Consider the following 16,565-nt stretch of genomic DNA (forward strand, 5'->3'; position numbering starts at 1 on the left):
TACTTGTTCCTTAAAGTTCTATCCAGCATAATGTTTTAGATTCCAAAGCATCCATTCCTTGCTACTCAAATTCTTAAAGTTACTCCGGAGTTAAGGCTTAATGAGTTCTCTCCACCAATCCTCAACAAAAGGGAAATCTTTAAGCATGTGTATAATCGTCTCCTTTTATGAACAACCTAATGAGCGTAAGTATTCATGTTGGATTCCTTGAGAAGCATGAAGTTTTGATGTATCTAATCTATTTCTTTCTACCATCCAAAGATGAACTTTGATTTTCTTTGAGCCTATCCATTGCTATATTTTGCTCCAGACCAATCCAGCACTAGTCTTTATACTTACAAAAAGGAAAGTATAAGCAGAGTGAATATTCAAACTGTCATCAGTGGATGGTTTTTACACAAATTTATCTTTTCTTTCAGCTTTCAGAATGTGAGTGCTAGCAATTTGGTAAATGACGAGACTAGGCAAGAGATCTTCCATTGTCAAGGTGTCCCAAGTGTCCTCTGTAGAAACAAAGTCTACCACCTTAATTTCCACATCATAAGAGTTATCAACAGCAAGTTGTACTAGAGGTACATCACATCAAGCCTAAATATTAGTCCAAATTTTTGTATTAAGCCTATCACCAACTCTCTTTCCAACACCTTTGAAGAAATCCTCCTAACACTCATAAATATTTAACCAAGTCAGGGATGCATTGGTCTTCTTATAGATTTACAGGGGCCTAGCTTCCCCACATTTATAATTAGACTTAAGCACTTGTATCTAGAGAGCAGTGCCATTCGTAAGCAATTTCTAGCAAAGTTTAAAAATAAAAGCTTTATTTTATGTTGCCAAATCTTTGATTCCTATGCCTCCATTTTTCTTATCCATCAATAGCTCCTTCCAAGATATGAGATATACATTACTATTATCATATGAGTCAATCCAACAGAACCTTCTAGACTCATTTTCTACTTTATGAATCAACTTTAATTTTGAGGGGAGCATAGTTTGCATATCATAGTTTGGCATGGCAAAACAAAAAACAAACAAAAAAATTAATCAAGCTTGAGTGCCTTAAAATATTAAGAAATTTCTTCTTTCACCTTAACATCCGCTTTCTAGCCTTTTCCAAGATAGTAGTAAAAAGGCTGAAAGAAGCTCTTTGAGGTGTGCCCAAGTATCTACCCAAATTCCCAATTAATTTGACTTCTAATTTCTTACTCATCGCCATTGCTCTATTAAAACAGATATTTTTAGAATAGCACATCATAGTTTTTTTTTTTTTTTGTCTCTTTGGACTGAGTAGGAATAGATCTTTTGAGTACAACTATCAATCACCTCCACCTGTTCTATCAAGGCTTTTGAAAATAAGACCAGGTCAAGGTGAAGACTCCCGTTATCTGCTGATTTGTCATTTCTGTGAAGTCTGACTGTTTCAAACGTGATGGGTTTCATTTTCTTTGTTGTCGACAAAGCTGAGAAGCTTGGAGGCATGTGGCTTCTAAAGGCTTGGCGCTAGAGATGGATGATAGTTTCAACAGAGGTTTCACTAAGTTGGTTGTTGAGACCAAATCATCATCGTCGTTGTCAGCACGGAGGTGAAAATTCCTTGGTTTGTTACTGCGCATGGAGGCTTCAGCTTTGATTCGAAGGTTTATATGTAAGGATCTTCCATCTTTCCGGTGGATTTCAGTGTTACATTAGTGTGTGTGATCTGTGCCGCTAAATCCTTTTTGTGGGAAATTTAATGATGGTCAGTCTTCGTCTTGAGGGGCATTCAATCGATGATGTCTTTGTGCTTGACTTGACCAGTGTTGATAAATTCAAGTCGCACAGATGAGCTTAATTAACAAAGCTTTTTCCTTGCTATTTAATTATCTGTAATTGCATGAGTATATATGTATTATTATTATTATTTTTCTTTTTTGGGGGAAATGGGATCTAAATCTGGGGCATCTACTTCTTGTTATTTTGGATTTGTTATCTTCTTCCAATTTCGGGACAGTCATACTGTGTGAGAGGAGGAAGATGGCTTGCTCAGACGAGAAGAGGACGTGCATGCTGATATGCAAAATTTACTGGGCCCACATCATGACAGATCACAAGATAACGGGAGATTTCATGACACACTGACACACGGATATTTTTGCAGATAGAAACAAACTCCAAGGGCAAAATTGCCCCACTCAAAGTATGAAATACCTAACATTCTTAAAAAATAAGTATAAAAATAAAATTAAATTTTAATCTTTTTTTTTTCTATGCATAGAAAAAAGAATGGTAGATGGCATGAGTTTCTTGCATAACAAACACTCTATTTAGATGCTCATACAATTATTTTTTTATTGTATATGTTTGCTAAATATTTATTGATCATTAATTATCAATAATTTTTCACTATTGGATTGATGTGATATTTAAAATGGTTAAGGTATATTTTTATTTTTAAATTTTTATTCGAAGAGTAATTTTACTCCTATATTTATAAGTTGGGCAATTTTATCCTCGAATTATTTTTTTAAATAGCAACAAAACCCTTCTATAAGGTGCCTGACATTTCTCAAAAAAATAATTTAAAAATAAAAGTCCATCAATTATCAGTACAAAAATAAAATTACTCCTCAAAAAAATTAAAATAAAAATATACTTTAATCCTATTTTAAGTCATGTAAATGTGCTGGCCATAAAAAGCTCACTTTTTGCTTTTATTTGCGCTGTTTGGATATTTGTCAAATAAAGAAAGAATAAAGAAGTGATTTTATAACATGGGGCCAATTTCATCTTCCCCACAACTTTATTATTTTATGACATGTTCTATGTTCTTATAATATGATGTCACCATCACGTGCCCATCTGATCCTCACCAACTCACCAAAATAATGTCTGCCATTTTTTTTTTTAAATGCATCTCATGAGTCATGACCAAACCCCACCTTGATTTTAAATGAAATGAAATTAAAAATAAGAGATAATATAACTTAGGGTTCCTATGGTTTTAATAATCTACGTCAGAAGCTACACTGATATTACAATTGGGATAGTTTGAGACAAAATGAAAAAATATATAACTATCAGTCGCTGTACTTTTAATTTGTTTTGGCATTAGTAGGTTTTTTTTATTACTTCAAATCCATTAAATTTTATCTATTTTTAATGTTAGTCCTTATATTTTTAAATATTACTATAAGAACTTAAAAGTAGTTAACATGTACATAAACTTTATTACTTCTTATATTAACTTATTAAAATTATGATAAGCTGGATAAAAAATAAGTAGAATGTAAAAAGAAAAAAAAGCAAGACATTAAATCTTTTTGGAAGAATTTCAATAAAAACCTCTTGACCACACTTATTTAAATTTAAATCTTCTAAATTTTTGAAATTTTACCGTAATATAGAGGTATATTGATTTGATATTAAATTTTTGAAAAAAAAACAAAATTGCCCTACATTTAAATTAATATTAGAACTGTTCTACTTTACTTGTTAATTGTCTTACTTTACTTGTTCATTTTCCTGTGATAAATTAAATGAAAGCCTGACAATGAATAATAATTTATAAGTAAATGAATAATATATAGTTTATGAATCAATAAGTTATGTTAAGATAACTTAAACATCTAACTAAAATGAAAACAAATTAAGTAGAGCAATTAATCACATTCTGTAAGGAAACTAACAAGTGAAGTAAGATAATGAACAAGTAAAGTAAAAAAATTATTATATTAATTTAAATGAGGGATAATTGTGTATTTCTCTCATAAATTTAATATCAAACTAATACTCTTAGACTGCAATGTAATTTTAAAAATTTATAAATTTTAAATTTAAAAAGAATGGTCAAAGGGTCTTTCTTGAAATTCTCCCAATTTCTTTTATTTTTTTTACCAACATGCAAGGCATTGAATCAGAATTCTTAAGCATGCGGTAGATGGATGAGACTTCAGAATTAACAAAAGTGAAGGACTCGACAATTTTATCAACTCAATAATAAAATTAACATAATTATATACACACAAGTGAAGTTAACTCTATCAATATGATAAGGACTAATGTTACATACAAATAAAACTCAAAGGAACTTGTAAAAAAAAAAAATCAAAACACCCTACATGAATATATTTTTTCAATATAAATTATGAGAGAGAGTGAGAAAGATTACTTGCTGATTTTAAAAGTAATATATTAAAAATATGATTGATCATTAAACCACTCAAAATACTGGTTCAAGAGTTAATAATTAAAATTATGTAAAAATAGTTATAAATAAAATATTTTATTAAATCAATCAACATACTAATTTAACTCTCCCAGATTAATTCGGATATATCCACGCTATGCTTGAAACACAGTGAGTGGCTGAAACTGGCGGAGTGAGTGAGAGTAAGATCAAGTGGGCGATGCTGAATGCTTTTTGATTTTTAATGTTTGTTTTCAGTATTATCCGGGAAAAAAATACAAAAAAAAAAAACAAAAAACAAAACAAAAGCAAGACGAAAAACAGGTCAAAAACTGAGCAAACAAAGAAAGCATGCCTCTACTTTACAGATATTAAGGAAAACGATGTTTTCGGCCCAGAAAAAGATAAGGATGTCGTTTGGCTTCTGAAGAAAGGGGGAGAAAATTAAAATTAATTATTTTTTATTGTAAAATTTTAAAATGACCCTTAATAAAATTCAGTAGTTAGAGATTATCAGCATAAAAATTACAATATTCATTAATAAATAATAATTAGTAGGGTAACTTTTTTTTTTTAGAGTTCTTGCACAATGTATGTGGCTAACATTTAGTTTAGATAAAAATTCGCTATCATAATTTTTTTAAAATATAGCTATTGATACCTTTTATAACTAATAAGACTTCAGTATTTATTATTGGGTGCAATTGGAGATTACAGCATAGAACAATTCAATATAGCAAGCTATTTTAGTCATTTTGACATGCTTTCAATTCCAATGGAAAAATATGATTCATAGACTACTGAAAGTATTTAATATCAAACAAAGATAAAAAAATTTTGAAATATTATTGCAAATCTTAGCTTAACCTTAATTTATATTTTTTGTTGGGATTTTTTTTTTAAATTTTAACAAGTTAAGATTCAACTTTTAATAATAACACATATATTTTTACAAGATAATATCCGATACAAAATATATGAGCTCTTATTGTGATAAATAATAAATTCTGGTGAAAAGGCCTTAAATATCATCTCCCAAAGAATTCAACATAGGAGGCTATTTTAGTCATTTTGACATGCTTTCCAAAAATATCATTATTCCATTTCTGTTTGGTATGAAGGAATTGGAAGGCATTTTATTTGTTGGTTCCGTGTAGAATTCAATTAAAAAAAATGCCAGAATTGAATTTACATGAGCTGATCCATGGAATTCTAACATGGAAGTCAGATTTTTGTCATTTTTGCCCTCCTTTTTTCTTACTCTCCTTCTTCGGCTAACCCAACCCCAACTTAATCGATGTCATCACTGGCTTTAACCTTTATCACCATCACCAAACATAACATAAGATCGAAGGCTAGGGATGGTGAATATGAGAATGGGTATTCTTTTTCATAGAGATGGAAATGATGATGAGATCTTCCTAGTAATTACTCCCTTCGTTCCAAATTATGAGACAATTTTAAAGAAATATTTTTATTCAAAAATATAAAATAATTTAATAAAAATAAATTTTTAACAATAATATTTTTTTAATATTATTCTTTAAGTGATGACAGAATTAAAATAATTATAGATTTAAGATTAGATTAAATGAAGGATATTTTGAAAAATTTATATTTTTATTTTTGAAAAATTAATATTTTAAAGCGTTATCATTGAGTTTTATTGATATGCACAATTTTATCTCAAATTATTTTATAATTTGAGATAAAAAGAGTAATGTCTTGTGATGATTTGAAGTTGAAGAACCATGATGATAGTGAAGTTGAAGGATCAATCGCTTCTTTGATTATCACTATAACTAGTCTTCATGAAATATGGTTCTTGGTGGATGATTGTAAATTTGTAATGGTGTGGTAACCAATGAATTTTTTTAAAATTTTTTAACAAGGGCATTGTGGTCATTTTAATAATAAAATACGCATGTTAAGTAAAAATTATGTTTAATTTTCATGTACATGCCAAACATATTTACTATTTTGGAGAATTACATATAAGGTCCTCAAAAACAAGATAATTGCTCTTAAGGCCTAATAGATTATGATAATGCAATGAAAGCCCAAAGATCTCATGCGCAATTAATTTTAAAGCTAAAAAGACCAAACTACCTCTAACCCTTCCACCCTTTTCTCCTTCCTTAGAATCATCATCTTCATTACCTCCCTCTTTACCTCATCATTGTTTGCCTTCTCATCGATTTCATCCATCTTCTAATGGATTCCTTGTAACTAGGGACAAAAGTTAACTCCCATCCTCCCTTATAGATAAGGCCAAATACATTGAACAAAAACCACAATCAATAATGACATAATTAGATTATATTAACACAAAAGTATTAAAAGCAACTTGATCAAAAAAATTGAAATCCTAAACTGTTGAAAGTAGTGGCCAATTATAAGAGACACGACAAACCTTAAAACCCTATTATCGAAGCAATAGATCCATCATACAATCATCCTCATACATTTGTCATAATGGTCTGCCATCGACCACACCCTCGAATCCACTACCATCTTTGATCTTGATACTCACTGTTAGTCTGGCTGTCATCATCATCTTCACTTTATTTATTCACTTGTAAATGGGGACGAAAGTTAACACCCATCCTCCTATGGCTTCCTTGGCATCCAATCCTCCTGTTTATGATTTCATAAGCTCTCCCTTTACTTCTCCCCCTCACTCTCCTCCTCATTGTGTCTTCTACTATCACTTCTACCACTACAAGTTCTTCTCCTCTCAAGCTCTCAGTTGCCACTAGAATACCCACTAGTAAGAACAAGCTACTATTCATAGAACCAACACTCCTTAACATCACTCTTCACCCATCTTAATTATCGTTCTGTGACCTTGTGATCTTTTCATCTTGGACAACCAATGAGCTGTTGGATGAAGGCAATGAGGTAGAGAGAGAAAGGTAACAAAGATGGTGATTCTAAGTATTGGTGAGGACGAAGGAAAGGGTCAGAAGAGTCAAGGATAGTTTAATTTTTGCAACTTCAAAATAAATTATACAAGAGGCCTTTGACCCTGCAGTGCATTATCAAAATCTATTGGACTTTAAGAACAATTATCTTGTTATTGAGGGGCTTGATATATAGTTCTCCCTTAATATTTTAGAAGTCTACTTTCATCTCATTTCTTATTCAATTCCATCCAATGTATGGGTGGAATCATGATTCCTACCCAAAATATGGAATCTTATTGAAGGAACGTAACCATAAGTGAAAGTAGCAACCCAACCCACTTTTTGATATCACATGCAAAATCATGATTGCCACATAGTAAGGATGGCTTTGAGCATTCACAATTGTACCGAATTATTCACCAACAGAATCTCTATACATGCAACAAAATTTAAACCTCATGTTCTTTGGAGGATGGCCCAATAGTTCTATATATAAGTTACTTATAATTATCTTAAAATTAAGGAGATATAATTAAATTATTGATATTATTTTAAAAAATAAAATTTTTTAATTTATCCTTATTAAATGCATTGTCTTTAAAAGCATTTTTTTTTCATATATAACATTTTACTCCACTTATAAAAAGTGATAATTTCATATTAGAACCATGGATGTGACTTAATTAAAAATCAAGACCAAATAAATCTTAAAATACACTGTAGATTGCAAGGGATTGAAATGAAAAAAAAATTGTAAAGAAAATGACTAAAGTGCCCTTCATAGAAATGAAAAAAAGAGTATGTGAATCATTGCTTAACATGACTTATTAAATGTGTAATATGAATTGTTAAATCTCTTACATTAGTTGCTAATTAAGTTAATTTAATAAGTCATGTTAAATCCCTTACAACATTACTTGCGGTGCCAAGTAACGTTATAAATTTTACAAGTTAATAATTTAACAAGTTGTAATGAATTTAATATAGGTTAAATAATTAACAAGTAACAAAATAGAATTATCAAGTAACATGAGAATTTATAAGTAATGTAACGTTTTTAACGAGTACAAATTAAAATAACAATTTAATAAGTTCTACATTTAATTGGGTGTGATAAATTTACAAAATAATGTTACAAATTTAGTAAATAATATAAGGAATTTAAAAACTCATGTTAATCAATTTCATTCCTATTAAGGGCGTTTCAGACATTTTTCTTAGAAAATTATTTTCATTTAAATCCAAACATGCTGTATTCTATTTTTACATTTATTTTGTGCCGATTTTTAATTAAATCACATCCATGGTCATAATATGAAATTCTCCTTATAAAAAAATTGTGAAAGAGTTAAAATCTAAAAAAAATAATTAATGATACATTATTTCTTGAAAGTGATTTATCAAAAAGATCATTAATTTCTTTTTAAAAATAACTTAAAAAAATACAAGCTACTACTTAAGAGCCTGAGTTTCTCATACATAGGTTCTTCCTGGAAGGACTACATTCTAATATGACCCTAGGATATGAAGCACGTGCTCATTAAAAAGTTGAGCATGAGGATCATAATCAATTTGGACCATTCAGATTGATTTTAGACGGTCAAGATTTAATTTAATTTGATTTTTATATTTCAAATAATTTTTTTATTTCAATAGATACATAATATAAAGTGAAAATAATCTTATTACTAGTCTCAAAAATAAACAGATTTATCATTTTAAAATTACAAATTAAAATTTTAAATTTATTTCAGTTTATAATACACTATTTATTTTAAAATTATTCATACTAATAAATTTTATTAAATACATTTTACAAGCTAATTTTTTTAAAAAACTTGAATATAAATTTTTAAAAATTTCCTTCATTTAATATAATCTTATTTGTGAAATATTAAATGGAGAGATAACATTTAATAAGGAGATAATGATAATATTAGAACAAGTATAATTAATAAAAAATTTTTTGTCAAAGTGTTACATATTTTGAGACATTAATTTTTTTTATAAGTGTCTTATAGATTGGTAGGAAGAAAGCATTATTTATAGGCAACTAAAATAACCTTAATGAGCTTATAATAAAAACCAAAAACCATTAGTTTGATTCAAATAAAAAAAAAGGAATCTCGACAACTAAATAAATCCCAAATTCTTACAATTATGTAACATCATTATGGAAATCATATGCCACTACACATGATATATTTAGTCACATAGTGTACTAAAGAATCAAATAAAACAACTAGATTTGGTCTAAGCTTGGTCTTCACATTTTATTAGATCATTGATTATTAGATTTGAGCCTTCATTTGACATACCATCCTCAACCCACATATTTGGCTCTTGCTCATTATTCCTTGAGTCTTTGCTCATAATGATTTTGATTGGTATAAAGGAAATTTTTCTCTTAACTAATTAACTATTTTTAATGGGTAAATTCATAGTAAATCATGACTTACAAATAGTGAAGCATACTATATATTTGATTATATTTATAAGGAAAAACATAGTTATTAGTCTCTATAATTTTAGCGTGTTTTGGTATATGTGTTTTTTTTTTTTTGGTTGCTCCAAGTCTTTCTAATTAATTTCATCTACAATATTAAACCCTCTAATGTTTTTGAATGTGCCCAAAAGCAGGATGAGGTGACATTAATAATGTTAAATATGTTAATTTGTGACTAATATTGTTAATCTGTATTGAATGGAATTATGATTCATCAAATTAATAGCATTGTCCATGGTTTTGTTTCATGTTTCCAATTTCAGGTTTCAATCCGTTGAAGCATAGTACTACCTTAGCACAAATATTAACAACGTTAGTTGCATGTCATAATATTTAATTTTGCTAGTGCCATCTTATCATTCTTTTAGACATATTAAAATATAGAGGGACTAATGTTGTACATGGAATAAACTAAAGGAATTTGAAACAATGAAAAAAATTTACAAAGACCTATTAAAAGAACCAATAATTGTGTTTTTCTTATTTATAATTATAAATATTGATATATTGATATTAAAAAACCTAGAAACTTAGAAATTATTTTTTAAGAAAAAAAGAGAAGTAAAATTAAGGAAAAATATCATTCAAGAACCATTGAAAGAAATTTATATCAATTAAGGATCACTTGTTGTCAAAACTTGAATGGATACTTGTTGATTTAAGTTAATATTTTATCAATAAGTATTCATTTAAGTTTTAACAATAAATTAATAACAATTTATTTAAATTTTGATAACAATTAGTTATTAACTTATATAAATTTTTTTCAATGGTTCTTAATTTCTATTTTTCCTTAAATTAATCGACTTACTGGTTATGTAAGTTGGGCCTTGTAATGAATAGTGAAGTAAATAAGTTGGGTCAATTATAACAATAATACCAAATGGTCTTTGGGCGTGGCCCTCATAACCAGGAAAAAAAAAAAGGCCATAAGGTTTCAAAAACCCTCCAATCCATCACAATGATGGTGGTCCATTTCAACAATTTTATGTTCGGTCAAAAGAAGAAAAACAGTTTTATGTCGCAAAAAAACCAGTTTTTATGTTAAAAAAAATACATTTTAACAATATTAATGTTACCTTGTCAATCATCATTCACCAATATATATATATATATATATATATAATAAAAGGGAAAAAACTTATGATTTTTCATCCTTGCATATTTAATGTTCATGTTTCTAATTAAATTTAATATATATGATTTTTTATATTATTTATTTTTATTATAAGCTCTTATTCTTAGTACTATGAATATATTAAAATATTAATTTGATTGGATAAAAATATATTAAGTATATAAAATTAAGTATCCAGGTCTTTACCATAATATGTATAAATATAATTTTGTACTATTTATAAGGTATAAACAATGCTCTCTTTGGTCATGTATCTATTCTCTCTGTTAAAAAATATAAGACATTTTAAATCTTTTAAGGTGTAATCATTACTTTTTTTAAAAAAATGCCTCTATTAAATAGATTATTTTATATTTTTGTAAGGTGAAACACCTTATTAAATAAGAATAAATATAAAAAATGAAGTTAGTTTAAAGATAAGTAACTATTTTATTGAGGAGTTAAATTTGATTAAAAAGATCTTACATTTTTGAACGTAGAAAGTAAGTCATTTTTCAGGGAAAAAAATGATGACTCTTTTTGTAAGTTACTTTACATAAAAAGGCAAATCATTAATTTTTTTTTTCAATTTTACCTTTTTAAATTTTTTTTATGGATAGAGTAAAAGGTTACAAAATAACAAGTAAAAAAAGACAGTAAAAAGTTACATGTAAAAGAGAAAATATTTTTTAAAAACACTGCATTTACTAAGGTAAGCTATAAAATTTGCCAATGGCTTAGCCTAGTCACATGCAAACTTTTCAATAAATGAGAGATCATGGAGTGAATCCCGCTTGTAACCTCTTAAGACTATTAGTGTATACCCTTTTAATTCAAAAAGTAAAAAAAATAAAAATAAAAATGGGATAAGTAGTTTAACTACCTTGTTTTTTTATTCCAAAAAAAAAAAAGGAAAGAGGGTTATTAGCCAACAGCTAAAACATCACATCAAACAGGGACTTAAATCTCAATTGCTTTTTCATTCACCAATAGTTTTTTTTTCCCCCAATTGTTCACACCATATGTTGCGACAGAGTTCTGCTAAATTCAATTTTGTTGGTTGATGAAATAATTAAAAGTAAGATTTCTCAACTTTAAACTTGGACCCAGAAAAAAAAAATTAAAATTAAAAGTCTACTTAAACTCCTAAAGTTACCTTTCGAGGCCTTTAATGCTTTAGTGTTTGCTTGTGAAGTCTCCAAGGTAACATCATACTTACATATTTATAATCTTAGGGTTCCCTCAAACACAATTGAACCCAAATAAAGCCCTTAGTTTGAAAAATAGTCCTGATGTCATTTTTTTTAATTACATTTGTATATTTAAGTATGATATTTTCGTTTGATACATTCTGGTAAGGTAAGTTAATTTTAATTTGAGCACCTTTGTCCCTCTAATTTATTTATAAGAACAAATTGATTATATAATTTTAACCAAATCAATCTTGCTCCATTATTTTAAAAGAATCGTTAAAACAAATTTGACTTCCATTAAAATTTTTAGTTAACAAAATTTTACAAAAGTTTCATGTAATCACTATTACGTTTAATTTAACTTATAATATTATCTCAACTAACATTAGAAAAACTAAATTATTCTAAAGAACAACTCAAAAAGGATAGGCAACAAAATAAGAATAAAAAGGCAACACTATTAAATATATTTTTTGAATAGACTAAAATATCACTACACATTTTACATAATGCCAAGATTATCCTACCCAATTCATACTGTTTGCTTTCATGAAGAGAATGACATTAAAATAAAATAAAAAATTAGATACCCTCAAAGTACATTTCAACTAAAAAACGCAGAGAAAGATACAAAAAAGAGGCTCCACACATGATCAAAAGCAGGACCTACCCCTTTTGTATCTCTTTATTCACTTTGAACTAAAGGGCATTTATGACTAGTTATATTTTTGCCTCTCCATATGCATGTTTACTTCTATGCATATAGAAGATTATAAGGCATCTAGTTGAGTTGACTCACCTCGCAGACACCAATGGAGAACCTATTGTATCATCTGAGGTGTCAAAGCTTCCATCTTCACTTTTACTCAGAGCATAAACAATATCCACCATACTTGGCCTCTTTGTTGGATCCTTATGCACACAAGCAATGGCAATATTGAGCACACCCATGAGACTTTCCATTGAAATTGTCTCTCTCAAAAGAGAACCATCCAACCATTCTCTTAGTCTCTTGATCTTCTCTTGCTCATTACCTGCTCCAAAAGCTCTTACGACACTTGTCCACAAGGGATTCCCTCTGTCATCAATGGCTTCTTTGCCTGTGATTAGTTCAAGCAGGACCACCCCAAAGGAGAACACATCGATCTTGGTTGAGACCACGCCATCGGCTAGATATTCAGGAGCCATGTAACCCTGAGTTCCCACAATGTGCATTGTGATGGCATTCATTCCAGACTTTGCAAGCCCAAAATTAGCTATCTTGGCTCTCATGTATGAATCTAACAGGATGTTGCTACTCTTGATGTCTTTGTGCACAACCTTTGGCCTCGTGTGCTCGTGGATGTATTGCAAGCCATTGGCTACATCGATGGCTACGTGTAGCCTCATCTTCCAATTCAACTGTTCGGTTCGGTCTTCATGTAGCCACGAGTAGAGTGATCCGTTTTCAACATATTCATAGACAAGAAAGCAGTTTGCTTCATCGTCGTCAATGCAAAAGCCCTCCAACTTCACCAAATTCCCATGGTTCACCTTCATCATATATAATAAAAGAATTGTGCATTGTTAGTCATTTGCTTGAGAGTTACTAATTTAGCAAAGAATGAAAAGTCATGTATCAAAATAAAGAATGATTCTTCTAGGAGAGAAGCCTACAATCACTAATGCTGTTACTCTATTATGAGCCTTCTCATTTGCTGATATTTTAGCCAAGAGCTGTCATATATAAAACATTAAAGAACAAACAAGAGGTGGTTTTTGTCTCTTACTATGCCTTTAAGCTAACCTAGCCCACGGCTCTATCAGAAAAAAACCTTAATGTAATCGAATAAGACAAAAGTTGGGAAGACCTTCTTCATTATGCCATTAAATTAAATACTTGACCCTCTTTCTTAATCTTATTATCTAAGCATATCTTGAAAAGACCTCACTAGGTATAACATGGAACCACCGCTTTGATAAGTGATGCACTGTTATAGATATTTATGAATCTAATAGGCCAGAACCATGGATAACAAGTGGCAATTTTGTCATTTTCTGACCCTGCCTTGTTTCTATATCAATTTGATTAATTTTTGTTTTGTGTCAGGTAACATGGGAATTATTAAAAATTTCGGATATCAGGGAATCCACAGGTTTATTCCCTTGGTTTGGTGGAGCACACCGAAAATAAAGGAGAGGAACAGAGTGACATAACTCAGAAAATACAATTTTTAGTTATGCAAATTCTGGCATATACTATCATACTATGCCATTTGATTACAACTGAAAAGCAAACTACTCCGTTGACCCATTAGGAGCAAGTCACTTCACTTGATCCTTTTTAATTTTTAGATATATTTCTTGGTATTGTATGAAATTTAAAAAACAGAAATTGTATAATTAACAAAAACCAAGTAAGAGAGTTTTTTGCATTTGGGGCTTCAAATTAAATTTAAATTACTTCATAACGTTAAATACCATATGGTTTATTATCAATAAAAAAATATACTGGAAAAATAAAAAGTAAAAATATTATAGATAATATGAATTTTTATATATTTATATTAATATATTTATAATGAAATTGATTCTTAAAAAAATTTAGTTCTAGTAAGGGAACTCTGTTATTTCTTATATACAAGGGAACTTCTCTACTTCTACACTAAGCCAGTAAACCTCAGCTTCTAGTGAATGTATAATTTTTCATCTCATATTTTACTAGAAATTGCATTTGCTTGCCTTAAAGATATTTTTAACATGATTTTGACCTCATATAGCAAGTAGCTTTTTCTAACTTTATTAAATTAAAATAGCATATAGAACACGTAGTAATTTTGTAAAATTAAAACTTACTCCCTTTTTTAAAAAATATAATGCATTTTTAACCGAATCTCACCCCTCAATAAAGTAGTTATCTACTTTCAAACTAACCATATCTTCCTATATTTACTTATATTAAATACTCTATAATAAATATAAAGTTACTATCAATAAGAACACTTTTGATAAAAAGATAATGATTACATTTTAAAAGTTTAAAAACACCTTATATTTTTTAAATATGATTTTTGATTTTCTCAATTTTCATCCTAGACTGCTTGCTTTTTTCCACCCAAATATTTTAGTAATTTTTTTAGTACTTTAATTATATTGCTGACACTAAAATGATTAATATTAGAAACAAACAATTTTAAAATTAATTTTAATTTTAATTACCTTCTGTAAGATCTTGAGCTCCTCGTAAGCATTCCAGTTCATCTTCTTGATCGCATAGACCTCTCCGTCAATAGTGCCTTTGTACACAGACCCAAGAATCAAGCAACTCTGATCAAACCCATTTGTTGCTGCTCTCAATTCTTCATACCCAAAAACCCTATACTTATCTAAGCAATCCGACACGTTCGCCATCAATCTCGCTTCCGCTTCCTTCGATCCCTTTGTCTCCTTCACAAAGCTCTGTTTCTGCTTCTCCTCATCTCCGGCCACCACCATCATCCCCAACCTGTCTTTGAACCGAGCCTCTCTGTAAACCCACAACCCCAAAACCAGAATCAACACTAACCCTACAATCCCTAACCCGATCGCCAATCCTCTCACAGTTCTTGTTCTGTCGCTGGAAGTTACAGGTGACGCAGCAGGAGACGAAGCCGGCGGCGCGGAAGTATTAACCTGAATCTGTGGCAACACCGGCAATTGCGACACCGGAACGAAGATAGTATCAAATTCTCGGAAACCTTTGCGGTTAACATCGATTATTGATTGCGGTTTCGATCCAAACATGGTAGCAATCGACGATATGTTATCAGACGGTTGAACGACGTAGGAAATCATGATGTTCTCTCCATTTCGCAATTGCGTCGTGTTAGGGCACTTGCAGAACACCGGGAACATGACGTCAATGCCGATCGTCAAATTCGTCGGGATGAGAGTAGGGTTCACGACTTCGACGGACTGGTAAGTGGTGAGGTTCCTGTAGGTAAACGTGGAGAGTTGGTAGAACGTGTCTCCTTTCTTGATGGTGTGGGAGAGATTGGCGTAAGAGATGGCACCGAAGCTTGAGTTGATGAAGTTGCAGGAGCAAGCTAAGGGAACGAAGAGAGGCTGGTTTGGGGCTAAAGTGGAATTAGGAGAAGAAATGTTGCTTGGATCTGCAATCATGGGGCGGCTAACGGAGAAGAGATCACCAATGGAGGCGAGGTCGAGGAAATTAGGAGCTGAGGCTTGGTAGAATGCGTAAGTCCGGCAGGGGTAGCCGGAGCCGGTGGTCTGGTTGGCGGGGCACTCATAGCCGGTGGTGTTGGGCTCTATCTTGTTCTGAGCTTGTGAAGGATGAAGGAGGAAAAAGAAAACAAAGAAGAAGAAGAAGAGAAGAGAGACGTGATTTGAATTGATTTTCATCATCTTCGTTTTGGGGTTTTCTGGTTCTGAATGTTGAGCTTTGAACTGAACGCTGCGTGAGAAGTGAGGGGTTTATATGGAGGAGGTGGAAGTGATGGAGAAAAATGGAGATACAGAAGGAACCATTGTCAAGATTTTAGTCAACGTCGTTGTCCGTGTCAGATGAGACTAACAGGTCTTGGACTCTTGGTTTTCAAGTGTGAAAAGTAATTTAGTTGAAAACATAAATAATTTAATAAATATAAAAAATTTCTGTTTCATTTTTTATATTAATTAATATAAATTTTTGTATAAAGTT

The 16,565-nt window shown here is 30.3% G+C and overlaps 1 protein-coding gene across 1 annotated transcript; it reads right to left on the reverse strand.

Annotated features, from left to right (window-relative positions):
- Positions 1-12,325: 12,325 nt before the first annotated feature.
- On the reverse strand, positions 12,326-16,350 carry LOC129320620 (serine/threonine receptor-like kinase NFP). The gene is made up of 2 exons (XM_054966148.1): positions 15,086-16,350; positions 12,326-13,420 (listed from the first exon to the last, which is right to left on the reverse strand). Exons 1-2 carry the CDS (start codon positions 16,268-16,270, stop codon positions 12,683-12,685), a joined length of 1,923 nt encoding a protein of 640 aa, XP_054822123.1. The 5' UTR covers positions 16,271-16,350; the 3' UTR covers positions 12,326-12,682.
- Positions 16,351-16,565: the final 215 nt, after the last annotated feature.

Source organism: Prosopis cineraria, unplaced genomic scaffold, assembly GCF_029017545.1.
Source record: "Prosopis cineraria cultivar Desert tree isolate PC_DT_omini unplaced genomic scaffold, ASM2901754v1 PC9, whole genome shotgun sequence".
Classification (NCBI taxonomy): domain Eukaryota; kingdom Viridiplantae; phylum Streptophyta; class Magnoliopsida; order Fabales; family Fabaceae; genus Prosopis; species Prosopis cineraria.